The sequence below is a fragment of the Pimephales promelas genome, chromosome 18 (assembly GCF_988280905.1).
Source record: "Pimephales promelas chromosome 18, fPimPro1.hap1.1, whole genome shotgun sequence".
NCBI classification, from domain to species: domain Eukaryota; kingdom Metazoa; phylum Chordata; class Actinopteri; order Cypriniformes; family Leuciscidae; genus Pimephales; species Pimephales promelas.
Genome location: NC_142786.1, coordinates 3,358,196 through 3,375,479, shown reverse-complemented (window position 1 = coordinate 3,375,479; position 17,284 = coordinate 3,358,196). Strand labels below are relative to the sequence as shown.

The 17,284-nt window shown below is 36.2% G+C and overlaps 1 protein-coding gene across 2 annotated transcripts in view; it reads right to left on the bottom strand.

Moving 5' to 3' along the window:
- trappc9 (trafficking protein particle complex subunit 9) overlaps nt 1–17,284 on the bottom strand; it is a 213,673-nt gene that overhangs the window by 187,605 nt on the left and 8,784 nt on the right. The window contains exons 5-9 of one of the 2 annotated variants that reach the window (XM_089122730.1): nt 17,107–17,133; nt 16,006–16,127; nt 13,671–13,796; nt 13,370–13,586; nt 4,300–4,443 (exon numbers count right to left, since the gene is read on the bottom strand). In XM_089122730.1, the coding sequence (XP_088978856.1) occupies nt 4,300–4,443; nt 13,370–13,586; nt 13,671–13,796; nt 16,006–16,127; nt 17,107–17,133 (636 nt within the window). The remainder of the gene's footprint in view (nt 1–4,299; nt 4,444–13,369; nt 13,587–13,670; nt 13,797–16,005; nt 16,128–17,106; nt 17,134–17,284) is intronic. The other variant, XM_089122731.1, reaches the window with a different exon arrangement.

Below are 17,284 nucleotides of genomic sequence, written 5' to 3'. Positions count from 1 at the left end.
TTGTCGATCTCATTCATACAAAACCACTGAAAAAAATAGTTATGGATGTCATATTGTATTTCTGTCAATAGATACTCGTAATTTTTACACATTGCACTTTTAAGCAACTACCAATGATAGTGAAGGAGTAAGTTTATCCATCTTCTTTCAGATAGCCAAGGGACAACATGAAATAAAAGTATGCAAATAATTATAAATACATTTGTACACAATGTATACCTAAACTGAAAATTATTATTAATATTATACATTAAGTCGAGAGCAAGTGGACATACTATAATGCCAAATATAGCGGCCCAAAAAGCGGCCCAAAATTCCATTAAAGTCCCGAAAACAGATCACATCGCCCATTAGACAAAATAGGAGTGATTGGTTTGGCTCTCAGGGAAGTGTAGAAATGGGATTTATCAGAACATAGGGAGCCATTGTTCCTCAGACACTGTGTTGAAAACAGCGTTCGACCAATGCCTGAGCTCAGCCGAGGGAACTCTGGATTTGTTCTGTCTGGTAAGAAATGATAAGCTTGACAGAGCTCAATACCCAAGAGCTGCAGGCCCAACCGTGTGTGTGTGTGTGTGTGTGTGTGAGTAAGAAAGAAGCAGACAAGATTACAGCACACCTCTGTGGGGACAGGATGCTGTGAAGTGGACCATGGCTGAACAACAAAAAAGCAACATCAATCTCTTTTCAAAGACCGAGGCTTTCAGGAAAATCCAGGTAACACACACACACACTATTAACAAAAACACATTTTCAGCAGCTCAGTGGTTTTCAATTTTAATACTTATTTTGTATTGAATGTAAATGTAAAAGGTCTGCAAAGTAGCTGTTCTTTTAAACGCAATTCGTTTTAAACATTGTGGTGTAGCGGAACAATAAGCAAAATTGCCATATAAAGATTCATATAAAGAAGACACATTTGCTAATGAACCACTAAACCACTATTCGTTTGAAAAATGAAGATCAACTAGTCCTAGTACAACTAGGGGAAAAAATTACTAATGTCCAGAGCATTTCCATTATTTGATATTTTATTAAATATCAGGCCTCTAAAATAGTTTTAACATGAGGCAATTATCAGAAGTGCCTCCCTGAAGTAGCACTGCAAAATCGGAATCATTATTTATAGTTGTAGCTTATTAAATATTATTATTTTAATTAATAATTATCTATTTAATTCACTATAATTAATATGAACTATAATATATCCAATTATATATTGTAATTAAAATATTATAGAGTAAAAATAATATAAATTATTTTTATATTCTAATATAATCTCCAAGTGTGGTCAAATTAAACTTATATTTAATTGTACGTTGTGTTAGTTAGCATGTGCATTTTGCATTGTTTTTTCAAAAGAGATTTAACTTCTTTACTTTGAATACTCTGGTGAACTGCACTTTTAAAGCATCTTCCCCAACCCTACACTCAACACACACACACAGGCTTCTAAAGGAATAAAGAAAATAAGTCATTGTGCAGAGAGAAAGTGATGAAGCTCTAAAAAGAGCATGATTGAGAGTATAATATGACGATTCCATAAAAAACAGGCCTGAAAATACAATCCCAAGTCGTCATCGCAGCAGAATCCATCTACATAAACGCACTCCAGTGAACATGTCATCTTTACGGTCTCTTTCTTTTCATCTCTTGTCTTTTAGATGAGCACCGTCTGTTTGTCAGAATCTCTCTGAATAGGCTGACAGCATCTACTGCACTATGAGTGCTTGTTTTAATACATTTGAGGGCTACATTTCTGACCATAATTTAGTAAAACCAACTTAAGGAACAAAAACCAGTTCATAAATGGTACCAAAAAAAAAAAGCTAATTCAATTAAAGTGCCCCTATTATGCTTTTTCAAATATGAATATCACTGTTTGTGAATGAAAAAGGTCTGCAAAGTTTTAAAGATCAAAGTGCAAAACAAATAAAGTTATTAAATCCTAAAAAAAAGAATCGATTCTGAACCGCTGAAACGGGTCGGCAGCAATTCCAGTCTCACTTCCTGTTAAATACAAATGTAACAAATTTGCACAATGCCAGCCTATGGTCTTCATTAGGGTTGGGTATCGTTTGAATTTGAACGATTCCGATTCCGATTCCTTGTTTCGATTCCTAACGATTCTCGATTCCGATTCTTTTAAGAGGCAGGGTCAAAAAAGTTTAGCTAACCTTGCTAACCAACGGCCTTTCTGAAGGAAATACTCCTTCTGTAAAAATACTCCTTTTGTCACAAATTTTGCATTTTGCCGAGATTTCGTTATTTTTAGAAAAGTGAAGCCACACTTTGGACCGCTGACGTAAGTTACTCATGTTCGACTCGCGTGCTTATGCCAACACTTCCGGTAGACGCTTCTTCGTTGGTGTTGTTCAGCGGTTTCTTCTTCCTCTCGGCGGACTGTGAATATCGAAACTAGGAATCGAAATTGTAACTTTTGAACGATTCCGGGAAAAACGAAAAGTTAGTCTCGGTTCCAATCGATACTCGATTCTCGATACCCAACCCTAGTCTTCATTGGCATTCTGAGGCCTGGAAGAGTTTGGTTTGTGTTTGTTGACATGTCGAGACGACAGTGTGTTCAGCGCCGTACTTTCCATGCACTTCAAAAAGCATGAGGACACAAATTGAGTAAAACTAACACCATAGTTAGTGTTCGTATCACTGTGTATGAAGTGCTGAGGGAGAGTCGGAGCTGAAATTGAGATATGTTAATAGGCGTTTCGCTTCCGACATGTACTGTAAGCGGTAGACCAAATCACAACAGACTGAGCCATCTGACCAATCAGAGCAGAGTAGGCTCACAGAAAAGAGGTGTTGAAAGAGATTGAATCGTCAAAAATTGTTTTCAGACTCTTTTAGGCGAAAGACGGCAGGCAAAAAAAAATAGATTTTTCATGCAGTGATCAGTTTTGAGATTTTGGGCTAGTTTATTCCTTCAATATGTGTTCTTCCAAGCTGTTATAAAGAAAACGTTGAAAATATACATTAAGATGTTTATTTTATTACATTTAGTTTATTTCCGGGAAAGAAAATTTCTCCCGAATTTACCAAGAAGTTAGCATTCCAACGCGTCATGTCGAGCTCCATCTGTTTACTGGAGTCTGTCATGACCGGTATCATTGGAAAGCTCTGAATCTCCTGCACAACGTGTAACCCAAATATGGGCATTTCCTTTCTATCAGTAACCAATCGTGAATATCCAAAGGGTGATCTACTGTAAAGCTATTGAAATCTCATTGGCTACTGCTGGTTTCTGCTACCGTGATTCGCTCAGACGCATCACATGGTGTACTCTGCCAATGTTAATTCATTGAGTTACTGCAGCTGTCATGTTATTTAATAATCAGTTTTCATGTGCTTGAAATATTGTATATTATTCTTACTAAGGACCTGAGGTTTTTAAGCATTTTTTTCCAATAGAAATGTATTAAATTGCCTACTTAAATCTTTAAATGCCTTTTTATCAAAATGAGTATTTTGTCATTCTCCAGTACAAATATCTCAGCCTATGGAGCACATACTGTATGTACACTTACACTATACTCTTACCAGTATTCTGAGGGATTTGTTAATAAATCATTTCTGGCCTGATTTATGTGACATTTTAATTAAAAAATATGGCGAAAATACTTTAAGGGTATGGACCCTTATATATATATTTATTTATTTATTTATTTTATTTTATTTTATTTATTTTATTTATTTTATTTATTTTATTTATTTTATTTATTTTATTTATTTTATTTATTTATTTATGGGTATTGATTTCCTAGGTAATAAAAACATATATCCTGAAATCCCTCTGAACTTTTTTTTCATTTTGTGTGTAAACAAATTCGGTAGATAGATCTGTGTTCAGATCTATCTACCGAAAATATATGCAAAATTGTGCATATTTAATGAGATAATGCCTCATTTGCATAATTAAACATTAAAATTTCAAAAACTTATAATACATTTTTTTAAATACTTGTGTAAGTAATCAACTGAGGAAGTTTCATGGTGATATCGATCTATTTTTTTTTTTAATTTTACCCTATTCACCTGTATTGGCTCGCCTTAAGAAATGAGGTGATGTGCAATGTATATCACGAGAAAATGAAAGAGTTTTTTGGGTTTTTTTACTTTGGATGCATTTAAACCTTTTGTCAGAGACCAACAAAACAAAATGATGAGCTTTTAAACTAGCATAATTGAGGCATTTAAAAAAAAAACAAATCCCAAATGAGCCAAAAACCTCAATAGCTGGTCTTTAAAACCCTCTGTGTACAGGTTTTGAGTCACACGTCTTACCCTGGTCCGAGAGGAAGTCCAGCATGGTCTGTAGCAGGAAAGATAGATGTCTGACAGACAGACCTGGATTCCCCATGCGACGAGACGCATAAACCAGCTCATGAAGCAACCGTAACTGCACTGCCGCCCATCCACGATGGGTCCCTACAAACAGACAGAAGGAGAAAGCATTTAAACACACAAAACAACACTTTTGATGGATTTAGTTCACATGCGCCTCAGCGTTTCACCTTCTGATTTTTTTCCCAATAGTACACAAAGTTAAAAAGGCCCTTTTTCAACACTCTTGCAGCATTTTATTTCCCTTTCCCCTCCTAAAGTTCATGGTAGTCCTTGCGACAAGATCCAAAAAAGTCTTCTTCACAGCCTCTTTAACTGATGAAATATAATGTGACAGGAAGGTCAAACTCGGCCAAGTTTTGTTTGTAAATACAGCATCTTTTTCTGCTCAAACTGTCAGAGGAATCATCAAATTTACAGTCCTAAATTACATGATAAAACAGCTGAGTTACAAAACTCATCCATCAGGCGACTAACACGCCCGTCACAGTAAAGAGAGAGGGGTGAGGCTGATCCGTGCTGCTCTGGAACGACTGTGAGGATTTATCACTCCACACAGTTCTGCCGCTCACACCGTCTGTTTCACAACTCACCTTTCACTCAATTCATGCAAATCCACACCAAGCTTTGGAGTAGTGCTGCTAAAAGCAACAAGAAACTGCAACATCCCAGCTGTCTGATGCTTTTTCAAGAAACAGTCATCAATAGTCTCCAGGAAACGGTTTAGAACGGCACACTACAATACTGTCAAAACGTGAAGTATCGACACTATAGTCCACAACCCAATGTGCTCAAACAAAGCAGCAATCATACTTTTTAACTTCTCATTGTTCCTGAATTTACTTAAAACTATAAATTTCGACATGCAAGTATTTCCAAGAAGAGAACTAGGTACAACTCGGTTAATTGAACATGCCGGACATCCAAAATTACATATGCATGTCCTTATTATATTAAAGGGATAGTTCACTTTGAAATTAATTTTGGTATGTTTTATCTTACCTCAAGGGCATCCAAGATGTAGGTGTCTTTGTTTCCACAGTAGTTTCAATTTTGAAATTTTTAGGTCAAACTGTTCATGTCTGTCAGTCATATAATGGAGGTCTATGGTCACCACCTCAAAGAGCATGCACAGAGAAGTCCAAATTGAACATGATTTAATGACTTGTAAATGTAAGTACACATTGATGGCCTAAGACACGAAACGAGCGGTTTGTGTGAGAAAACGAACAGTATTTATATCGTTTTTACCTCTTGTAATCAGAGTCATGTCCAAGTACTCTGAGAGCGAGGGCGCTTCGGTCTGCGCAAGAGCGCCAGAAAGCAGTCACTCATTGTTTACACAGAGGATCAAGAAGATCTTGAAACATATTTAGACATACAAGGAAATTGCAATGGAAGATGATTTCGATATATCAACAGACAACGTTGTTTTTTTTGTTTTTTTTTCACAACCATTCGAGAGATCACTTCCGGCGATTGCACAGACCGAAGCGCCCGTGCCTTAAGATCACTTGGACGTGGCTGTGATTACAAGAGGTAAAAACGATATAAATACTGTTCGTTTTTTCGTGTCTTAGGCCATCAATGTGTACTTACATTTACGAGTCATTAAATCATGTTTAATTTGGACTTCTCTGTGCATGCTCTTTGAGGTGGTGACCATAGACCTCCATTATATGACTGACAGACAAGAACGGTTTGACCTAAAAATATCAAAATTGAAAATACTGTGGAAACAAAGACACCTACATATTGGATGCCGTTGAGGTAAGCTAAAACATACCAAAAATTAATTTTAAAGTGAACTATCCCTTTAATGGTATATGAGATTATAGTGTGTCCCAAATCAGAAATGATGCCTGGTATCTGGGTTATAATTACCCACAAGCCCTTGCTACAGAAGAAGAGCAGTTTGTTTGCAGAAAGATGGAATGCGTTGTCAAAGCTGCTGCAACGTGTTTTTTTCTCTCTCAAATGTGTGAATTTAAAAGTGAATAATAAATTTGGCAAATGCAATAGTATATACATAAACGTATACACATAAACGTATACACATAAACAGCAGATTCTGTGCATGCACATAAAATATCTTATACTAGCTTCCTAACTCTGAGGTGCCATGTTCCTACACAGATTGGTAGCTAGAAAATGTTATGCTGTCTTGAGATCTTTATATAGAAAATGATATATTTTTAAAAATAATAATAATTGAAGCCCTCCAAAACCAGATTCTGTCCAAATCCTAGTTAGCGAAATATTATGTACATGCATAAGCTCTGTTCCCCATGCCTACAATGGAGACAACCATAAATGGATCTGATGCCTTTTTATTATGCACAACTCTATCTGCATATAATAATTTCCATATGCATTTTCCATCCAGACACCCATTAACAGATGCAACAGCATATTAGCACCATCAGAAACACATTAGGCGACGATAAACACCATAAATATCATTTTTTGGGGCTAGATACCACTGAAATATCTTTTGTAAAATAAAACATACATGCATACAGATTACTGTTACAGTTAATATAAATAATCAAAATATATTATAAAATAAATACATCCATCGTGAGGAAGCACGTTTATTTTAAATGTGGTATAAATGCAGCTCATTATTTGGATCAGTAAAAAATTTTGTGCATAGCCAATATTTATGCAATAGGTCCCTGATCTTTAAGCATTACACCCCATAAAATTAGACGATTTACAAACAGCTGCTGCACATTTAGCTGCCAATTATTAAAAACAGCCACTTCACTCCCTCGTCAACTAGAAATAACACAACCCGCCGCAGTTCAGGGCTCATAACAGGCCGTCGAGTCTCTAGGAAGCGCTTTATGGCCCTCCAGGGTCTGCTGTAGTTCTGTGTTCGCTCTTTGTGTTTTCACTGGACTTTCCAAATCCCTGCGCACAACCGTTGAGCTAAACGCAATCAATCAGAGGTTGAGGATCTCTCTCTCTCTCTCTGTGCCTAAAGAGAGCTGAGCTGGAGAATCCCAGGCCAATTAAAAACCCATTTTCTCTTCTCTCTCTTTGCACTCCATGGTGTCTCTATTGACCCTTCTCTCTTTCACTTAAAGCTTCAGTAAGCCAGGATCACCCCCAGCTTCAGCCTACACAAGTGATGGGGTCTCAATGCCCTCCTGCTCTCAATGACATCACAGGTTAACTCAAAAACCACACATCATCAACTGCTTTACATATATATGAATGAGGGAATGGCTGGGTCTGCGTTCAGTAAATCTTGTTTAAAGGAGTAGTTCACTTTTAAAAAAAAACTTTTGCTGATAATTTACTCACCCCCATGTCATCCAAGATATCCACGTCTTTCCTTCTTCAGTCGAAAAAGAAATTGAGGTTTTTGATGAAAACATTCCAGGATTTTCTCCATATAATGGACTTCATTGGGAACCAAACGGTTCAAGGTCCAAATGAGAGTTTCAGTGCAGCTTCAAAAGGCTTTAAACGACACCAGACGATGAATAAGGGTCTTATCTAGGACCCTTTGAGTCATGAGTCGAAAAAAGTTGTTCATTTTGATGAACGAGTTTGAACAGGAGAGTCACGAACGCTCATCACAGAACAGAGCAAGGCGACCATTTGTCTTATAAAACTTACTTTATTTATTTTTTAAATGAGCGATCGTTTCGCTAGATAAGAAGCCCTTTGAAGCTGCACTGAAACTCTCATTTGGACCTTGAACCGTTTGGTTCCCAATGAAGTCCATTATATGGAGAAAATCCTGGAATGTTTTCATTAAAAACCTTAATTTCTTTTCCACTGGAGAAAGAAAGACGTGGACATCTTGGATGACATGGGGGTGAGTAAATTATCAGCAAAAGTTTTTCTACTCCTTTAAAGTCAGCGTGAAGTCTAGCCTAGGAAAACCCAGACAACTTCCGAATTTAAGCAAATTTAGATTTGCTCTGAAAGCTAGTCTGGCAAAGAGCTCATTCAAACCCGTTTCCAATCCGTCGAAATCTGGGCACCAATCAGAAACGTTGGGGTGGGCTTTACACGATGGTGACAACGCTGGGATTTTGAAGCAGATTTTGTAGCCTACCATCCAAAAATGGGTGGCGCCATCGAACATCACAATTCGGACTTTTTATCTCACAATTGCGAGTTTACATCTCGCAATTCTGACTTTATAACTGTATAACACAGACATAATTGCGAGTTTATATGTCAAAATTCTAACATCTTTTCTCAGAATTGTGAGATATAAACTCGCAATTGCGAGTTATCAGGTCAATTCTAACGGGGAAAAAACGTTTTTTTCCCATCAGAATAGTTTAAATCTCACAATTCTGACTTTATATCTCACAATTCTGACTTCATATCACGCAATTGCGACTTTATATCTCGCAATTCTGAGAAATAAAGTCATAATTGCGAGATGTAAACTTGCAATTGTGAGAGAAAAGTCACAATTACCTTTTTTATTTTTCATTCTGTGGCAGAAACAAGCTTCCATACATGCACTTGTTAGGGTGTTCGAAATGGTTTTTAGAGCATTGCTATGTGGTTGCAAGGGGTTTATTACGGGTGGTTATGGGTAAGCCAATTCTTTGCCAATTCTCTGGTCTCTAGACATGATGACTCCCACCTTTTTTAATCCACAATGGAATGGAAGTTAAATGCCTTTGCGAATTCCATTCTGTGTCATTATAAAGAATCACAATGATTTTCTCTCTCCAATTTGCAGGATTCTGAACGATATAGACAGACCCGCAGGCAGTGTGTGTCTAAATCTAAACATCTTTATTATACCATTGTGTGCGAGTCGGTTGAGGTTGAGAGGATCTCGTATTAAAGAGAATATAGTTAAGGACCCTACAGTAATGCACCATAAAGTCTGACATCACATCACAGCTCAGGGTCAGATCTCCTCTCGGCGCTGTTTTCCAACACAAAGAGTAGACGGAATACATATCACCCCTGAGAGGAGCCCTTCAAAACACACAACGCTTTTCTGCAAGCATACAAAGAAGGACAAGGTTACTTCAATGCTGCCTGGTCAGATTACAAATCAACCAAAGCCCGTTTATGAGTCAGAGCTATTTAGAGAAAAATGAGCAATTGGAACACGTTCATATTCTGCTCATGCATCGCGAAAGACGTCAGTAAACAAGAGGTAAAATGGGTCGAGAGGACAACGATGAGATAAAACACAGTAATAGCATGCATTTATTAAACAAATGACAGCATTAAATTAATTGAAATAGACTCTGAAACTTCTGCTCGACTGAAGTGGCCTTTTGAATGCCTGATGGTGATTTATCAAGAGAGAAGGGTGACAAATCCTAGAATGATGCTCAGTTCAGTCGTGATTTTGACATAGAAAGCATTTAAATTTTTGCATTTAAATGGTAAAAATGGTAAATGGACTGCATTATATGGAGATATACACAGACCCAATGGCCATCAAAGCAGTTTACATTTTGCCTCACATTCACCTATTTACTCACTCATTCATACACCGACAGCGGTGTCAGCCATACAAGGCGCCACCCAGGTCCTCGAAAGCAGCTGGGGTTAGGTGTCTTGCTCATCGACACCTCGACCGGGGATTGAACCACCAACCTTCTGGTTTGCAGACAACCTACATGAACCACTGAGCCAATGCCGTATTTATTAAAAAAAAAAATACGACCCCACGTTGTGTCAATCACGTTTACACACTGCCTCGGGAACTTTCGTCCGCCATAAACAAATTTGGATCGGGTTCGATTTTCCGTTTTTTGCATCCGTGGCAAGCATTTTGAGAAGTGTTTCAGAGCCACCAATGACGAATACGAAAAACTGCTTATGAAAATGTCAGACTCAGTGTGCAAGGACATTTAGTCTCATTCACAAATTGATTCATTGTAAAATAAATATACATTTATTTATTTATTTATTTATTTATTTATTTATTTATTTATTTATTTATTTAACAGGGACAGTGTATGGCATGCAGCCATACCAGAATTAGCTACAAGCTAAATTTCATCTGTAGTCCCTGGGCAGGAAAGAAAAACATACAACCAACAATCCAGCAACACATATTAAACCATAAAACATCATCATACAAGCTTCATGAAACAATTGACAATCAACAGACACATATATACCATAAAAACATCACACAAATCGCCTCTCAGACAACAAGCAATTGTAATAACAAAATAATATTACAATTGCGGAATAAAAAGAAAGAATATGATTATTACTTTTTATTTGGAGTCTGACTGTTCTTTTGCACTGCAATGTAAAAAATTGACATTGTAAGATCTGTTGACTTACATGAAGACAGTCGCTGGTAATGATTGAAATGATAACAGGGCTCCAGACTAACTTTTTTTACTAGGAGCGCTGTTGCCCCTAACTGAAAATTTTAGGAGCGCAAGCTGAAAATTTAGGGGCACACCTTAAATCAGCTTGCAATGCAATTATTCAAATTTCCCCCAAAATAACTGTAATACTGACAAATTCTTTAATAATAAATAGACTTAACATTATGATATGCTGTTTTGTTTTAAGTTCACAGGGTTTCAGACTCAAAGTTGAGGGCAGCATCACCTCAAATGAGAACTCACAGCGAGTTCTACAAAAAAAAAAATCTGGTAGCACTGGTGCTGAAAATAAATCACTAAGCTTAATTTAGGGTGTAGATGAAATTAACTTTAGTTATTATCATTTATAATGTCTTAATATTAATTAATAAAAGTAGTGAAAATATGTATATGGAGTGAAAATAGCCAATAAACATCCTACTGTTTACAATGGTATTATTATTTTTTTAAGTGTTTAAATAAGAGTTTTCCAACATCTCAAAATTTTTCTTTTTAGGACAATTTTTAAAGGATGAACAAAAAATGTGTTGGTAATCACATTAAAAATACAAAAAAATAAAACATTTATATATGATATTATTGAAGTGCTGGGAAAAGATGTGTAGGCTACTTGTAAGCATTTGATTTTCTTACACATTATCATATTTATGGTTAGAGTTAACTTACTACATTAGCCTAAATCCATGGTTCTGTTAGGCTGATTTGTGGACTGAAAGCCTCTATAAGTGTTTCTCCTGGTTTCCACGTCAGCGCTGTTTGATCTGATATGGTTTATAACAGAACTCTGCGCCGAATCGGAGTGTTTCTCACTGGATCTCGTGGTGTTGATGTTATTAATTCTGAGGCGAATTCAATGGATTTCTTCACTGGATCTCCTATTAACAGTGTTGCGTGAGCGAGATCGGCCCGCGACTGGCAAGTTCGGGGCTTTATTTTGTCAATGGTTCGGATCGCTGCTGCTGCTCCACGGTCCTAATCATATATGAGTGGCGTATTTTCGTTCCACTTTCATTTTGTTTGCATTCGCTGCTAGGTAACGACTAACGAGTCGATAGATCGCTGATTGCTCAGACGCACATCAGGTTGTGATATTTGTCTCCGTCTCCTTCCCACAGACGTTTAATCGCGCTATTCTTGTCACGGATTCATTGACGCGCCCCTTCCACGCTACCATGCGTTTAACGTGCGGCAAATTTACTAGTCGCACATGTGCGACTGGATGTAAAATTCAGTCGCACACTCTCAAATTTTGGTCGCAAAATGCGACCATTTGGTCGCAGTCTGGAGCCCTGGATAATATTGTTTGTTACGCCTTCGTTTTTAACCTTGTGGTGTAAAGATATCTATGTTATCTGCGTATGAATGGGACTATGACTTCTAACATGTCAAATAAATTTAGAAAACAAATCTAGGCAACTTGTGATCATAAGAAAACAAAGAACACAGAATTTCCGTTAATAGAAATAAATCTGAAATAAAATAAATATTAGATGAAAAATCTTAAACTTATTTTATTTCAGTTCATTTTTTCAAGGCAACATTTCTCTAAAGTTTAAAGGAGTAGTTCACTTTTTTAAAAAAAAAAAAACTTTTGCTGAGAATTTCACCCCCATGTCATCGAAGATATCCATGTCATTCTTTCTCCAGTCGAAAAAAAATTAAGGTTTTTGATGAAAACATTCCACAATTTATATAATCTCCATATAATGGACTTCAATGGGAACCAAACAGTTCAAGGTCCAAATGAGAGTTTCAGTGCAAACTGCAAACTGTTCAAAGGGCTTTAAACGATTCCAGACGATGAATAAGGGTCTTATCAAAATAAACCATCGCTCTTTAAAAAAAAAAAAAAAAAAAAAGTTTAAGTTTTATAAGCTCAAATGGTCGCCTTGCTCTGTTCTGTGATGCGCGTTTGTGACTCTCCTGTTCGAACTCATTCATCAAAATGAACAAATCTTTTTCAATTCGTTCATTTCGTTCGTTGAATGAAGCAAAAGACACGGAAAAAGATTCATTCAGAGTTCGAACAAGAGTCACAAACTTTTTTTTAAATGAGCGATCATTTCGCTTGATAAGACCCTTATTCATCGTCTGGAATCGTTTAAAGCCCTTTGAACAGTTTCCAGTTAGCACTGAAAGTGTCTTTTGGACCTTGAACCATTTGGTTACCAGTAAAGTCCATTATATGGAGAAAAATGCGGGAATGTTTTCATCAAAAACCTTAATTTCTTTTCGACTGAAGAAAGAATTACATGGATATCTTGGATGACATGGGGGTGAGTAAATTATCAGCAAAAAATTTTTTTATTTTTTTTTTAAGTGAACTACTCCTTTATGTTGGTGTACTAAAATTACTAAAACTGAAATAAATATAAAAGCTAATTAGAATTGTTTTATTTTTAGATTACTCTGCTCATTCTTTCAGTAACGTAATTTCACCCATTGGTGGAACTTTAGACACATTGTCCTTCAAGTTCAAACCATCATTAAAATCCACCATACAATGTCTGTGAATCAAAAATGTACTAATAAAAGGAAACACATCCAACCTGTCTTCAGAAACCACACAGAACACAATAAACTGAAACATTTGTCAAATGGAAACAATAATTCTGACAGTATAACTTGAGACAGCCTTACACAGAAGCATCTTGCGTTACCTTTGCTGAAGTCTTTGGGGTCCAGAGAGAGGCTGTATCCCGGCAGGGTCTCCAGCAGGAGTTTGTAACAGGCCTTCCAGCCCGGCTCAGGGATGGTGGGAGCCACACACTGCATGGCGGCGACGCGTTTGAAGAACGCAGATTTCCGGTGGAAGCCGATGAGCTCGTAGAGCTCCGACAGGACGCTGTAGCGCTGGATCTTCTCCTCTTCTGACAGCTGAACACAGACAGGATCATTCCTCATTGAGAAACTTGACTGACTCGTAGCGGTTTTACTGAACGTTGTTGTACATGCGCTCACCTGGCCGAGGTTGATGTAAACAGCGTTCTGCAGGAACTCGGACGCCTCCATGGCTCGCTTCTGAATGGCCAACACTCTGACGGCCTTAATACAGGCCTCCAGCTCAATCACTCCGGCACTTTTATACTGAAAGATAGACAACAACATTTTATGACTTATGAGCTGTCAACTTTAAAGCGTTCATTTAGTGTCCTAATTATTTTTTTTTTTTAAATAATCATAAAAAATTAATTAATGCAATTAATCATCACCCAGCCCACAAATACATTCCATTAGAGCAATTTAAGCTTAATAGAAAAAAGATACATTTATTTTAATAAAGAATTTATTTTGTATTTATTCAATAAAAACTAATTTAAAATATATTTATTATTAAATTATACATTTTACTAAATAAATAAATGTATATATAATATAACATAATTTAATATAAATATAATTTAATTATTAATTTGATTATAATAATAGTATTAAAATTGTGTTTTTGATTCAATAATAAATAAATAGTGATATTTTTTTTGCTCATTTAATATAAATGGCAAGATCATTCTGATATTTTAAATCACATTGCCATTACAATTTCAGATTTAAAAAAAAAAAAAAAAAAAAAAAAATCGCACTCTAAAACCATAAAGGCAGTAACTTGCAATATTGAGGTTCAACGATTAAAATATAAATGCAAAAAAAAAAATTGAGGGTGAAAAAAGGTTCTCGCGCATGTGCCTCTGTTCAGGAATTATTTAAAAAAAAAATTATTTAATAATTGAATTATTAAATCAGTTAATACACTATGAAACATGGTTTTGATTGATCGCACAACAGTTTTGCACAAATGGCCATATCATGCTGACATTTCAATCATGCTGAAATATAATTTCAGACTGTTAAAACTGCACTCTGAGACCATCCGGATAATAAATTGCAATACTGAAACTCAGACTACAAGACCAGGAGGGTCAGAGAAAGGCCATGCTGTAATGCCTCTTCAGGACGTGTCATCATATTTGAAACTCAAAGCTCAGCAGTGGTCAGCGGCACAAAGTGCTGTGTTCGAATGTGAATGTGTGAGGCTGCAGTGTCCCCTGCTGGCACACGACTGCATGAGCGGCTCCGTTCACAAGACTGGGGTCAAACACTTGACTTTACATGAGCCAGGAACAGTTTAAAATGCACCATACAAAGATATTTTAATAAATCTAGACCATCTCTAGCGGCTATTTGCTGTGGGACGCACATCAGCAGAGCCATTTTGGGTAAAACACCTGCATAAAACATTTGCCATCTCAGAGCGAGAGCTGATGAATAATGAAACGCAACTTTGAGTTTTTAATAAAACAATGTCCCACAAGAAAGCTGCGTATTTAAGTGATTTTACCACAGTTAAAGAGCGTTGTTAGGCACGGCATGGAGAAATGTGTGCTTAAAACTCCCTATGCGGTAAAATCACTATTACACAATTATAGTGTTACTTATTATATTGTCACTTATTATGGCCATATTTAATAAAAAATTACAGTTACATTATTAAATGATTTTGAAAAAACCATTTTACCATGGCTGATTTTGGTAACATTTGATAACAAGGTCCCATTAGTTAATGTTAACATAATCTAATAATTAACAGTACATTTGTGGCAGACAGTGTTTATTCATTTTTGCTACCATCAGTTAATAAAAAAATATATATATATAAAAATAAACTGTTAATTGTTAGCTCAGGCACACTAAATAATACTAACTAATTAAATACCTAATCAATATTTTGATTTGAACAATGTATCAGTAAATGTTGCAATATTGTTAGTTTATTTTAAATAATGTAGTTAATTAATGTTAACAAATGAACCCCAGTGATAAAATGTTACCCAGAGTTTAGAGCCAAAACTATGTTTATAAAGATATTTCTGCAAAGATAAATTAAAACGATGAAATTAAAGACATTTATAATATTATTAAAAAAATTCCAGACATATCCTCAAAGAATCCTGAAAAAAATAAATCCACATGATTTCCACAAAAATATAAGGCAGCAAAACTGTTTTCATCATTGATAATAATAGTCATAAACTGCTTCTTGAAAATCAAATCATTAGAATGAATTCTGAAGGATCATGTGAGTAATGATGTTTGACCACAGAAATAAATTACATTTTACAATATTTTCACATAGAAATCAGTTAATTAATTTAAATGGAAATAATATTTCACAATATTACTGTTTTTATTGCAGTTTTGATAAAAAAAAAAATGCAGGCTTTGTGAACATGGCTGCTGATCCTCCACATCAGAGAACATCGTCTCAGACAGAGCAAAACAGCTCTCACATGTAAGTTACCTTGCCGTAATAAGAGATGGCCTCCTTGTACTTGTCGATGATGTCCTCCTGACTCAGGCAGTTCTTGGCTCGGCCGATTTCAGTGCTCGTGTCTGCGCTGATGCCATTGGTCGTCAGAGCACCTGGACAGGAAGACAAGAGAGACAACCAACGTTAACGCACCATGATAAATGAAAAGAGAGTTGAATCTGTTCTCTCCATGCTAATGCAATGCTTGCATTCATGCTCTCTTTTTTTCAAATGTTATAATAATACTAAAGATTTTATTTAGCATTTAACAGCCCTGAGATATGAGATGCTGCAAACAAGCCCATTTGTCTGATGCAAGGCCTGGAACTCGGCAAGCTATTTCTTGAATTAAATATAAAAAGTCATTAAGAAAACATGTTTAGAGGAATGAGAAAATAATTACACACTCAGGAGGTTTATTAAAAAAAGAGAGAGAGAGAGAACAAATTCACCCTGTTTACTTAATCCATATCCCTTATCGGGAACGATTCATCAGTGCATTATCTTTCATAACAGTTTAGTATACCTTAGGAATCTTTCATAAATAAAGTTCTGTATCTGTACTGTTGGTTTTACCTTCCAAACTCATTAAAGTAATGAGAAAACCATTTAAAATGTTTAATCTTTTGATTTTGCGATGCAAATTAAATCTGTTTGTGATCAAACAAACACTGACCTCTAGTGTCAGCAAAGAGCACATGTCGTAAAGTGTATTCGTGTGTATTACATCTATCAACTAAATCATGAGGTCAACACCATTAGTTACTCTTAATATATCATCAAAATCACAAACTTATTTGATCAGTAAGTGTCTGCACTGCAAATTTTGACTTGATAACTACTGCAAAAATTAGGCAAAGAAACATAAACATCCAATGATTGCAATAAAAGAGGTATAAATCCTCTCAGCTGGATTTAAAAGTAAAGATTCACATCCATGCACTGAAATCACTGCAGATATTTTCATTACCATCAGATCAGAAACACAAAACTCCACCAAAACACCAGCACACATGCACAAGCACAATCACAAGAGCACAAACGGGCAGGAATAACATCCTTATCTAGAGCTACACGTGTGCTTTACTGTACCTGGGTCAATGAGAACTTCTTGAGCGCCTGAAGACACAGACAGAGAGGGAGAGACAGAGAGAGAGAGAGAGAGAGCCTGGTTCACTCTTGGCACAAGCTGCAGTTCATGGTAAGCAGTGTTAGTACAGCACATATCAGGGCAGTAAATGGTCTGTTATGATCCTGACATTGTGAAAAA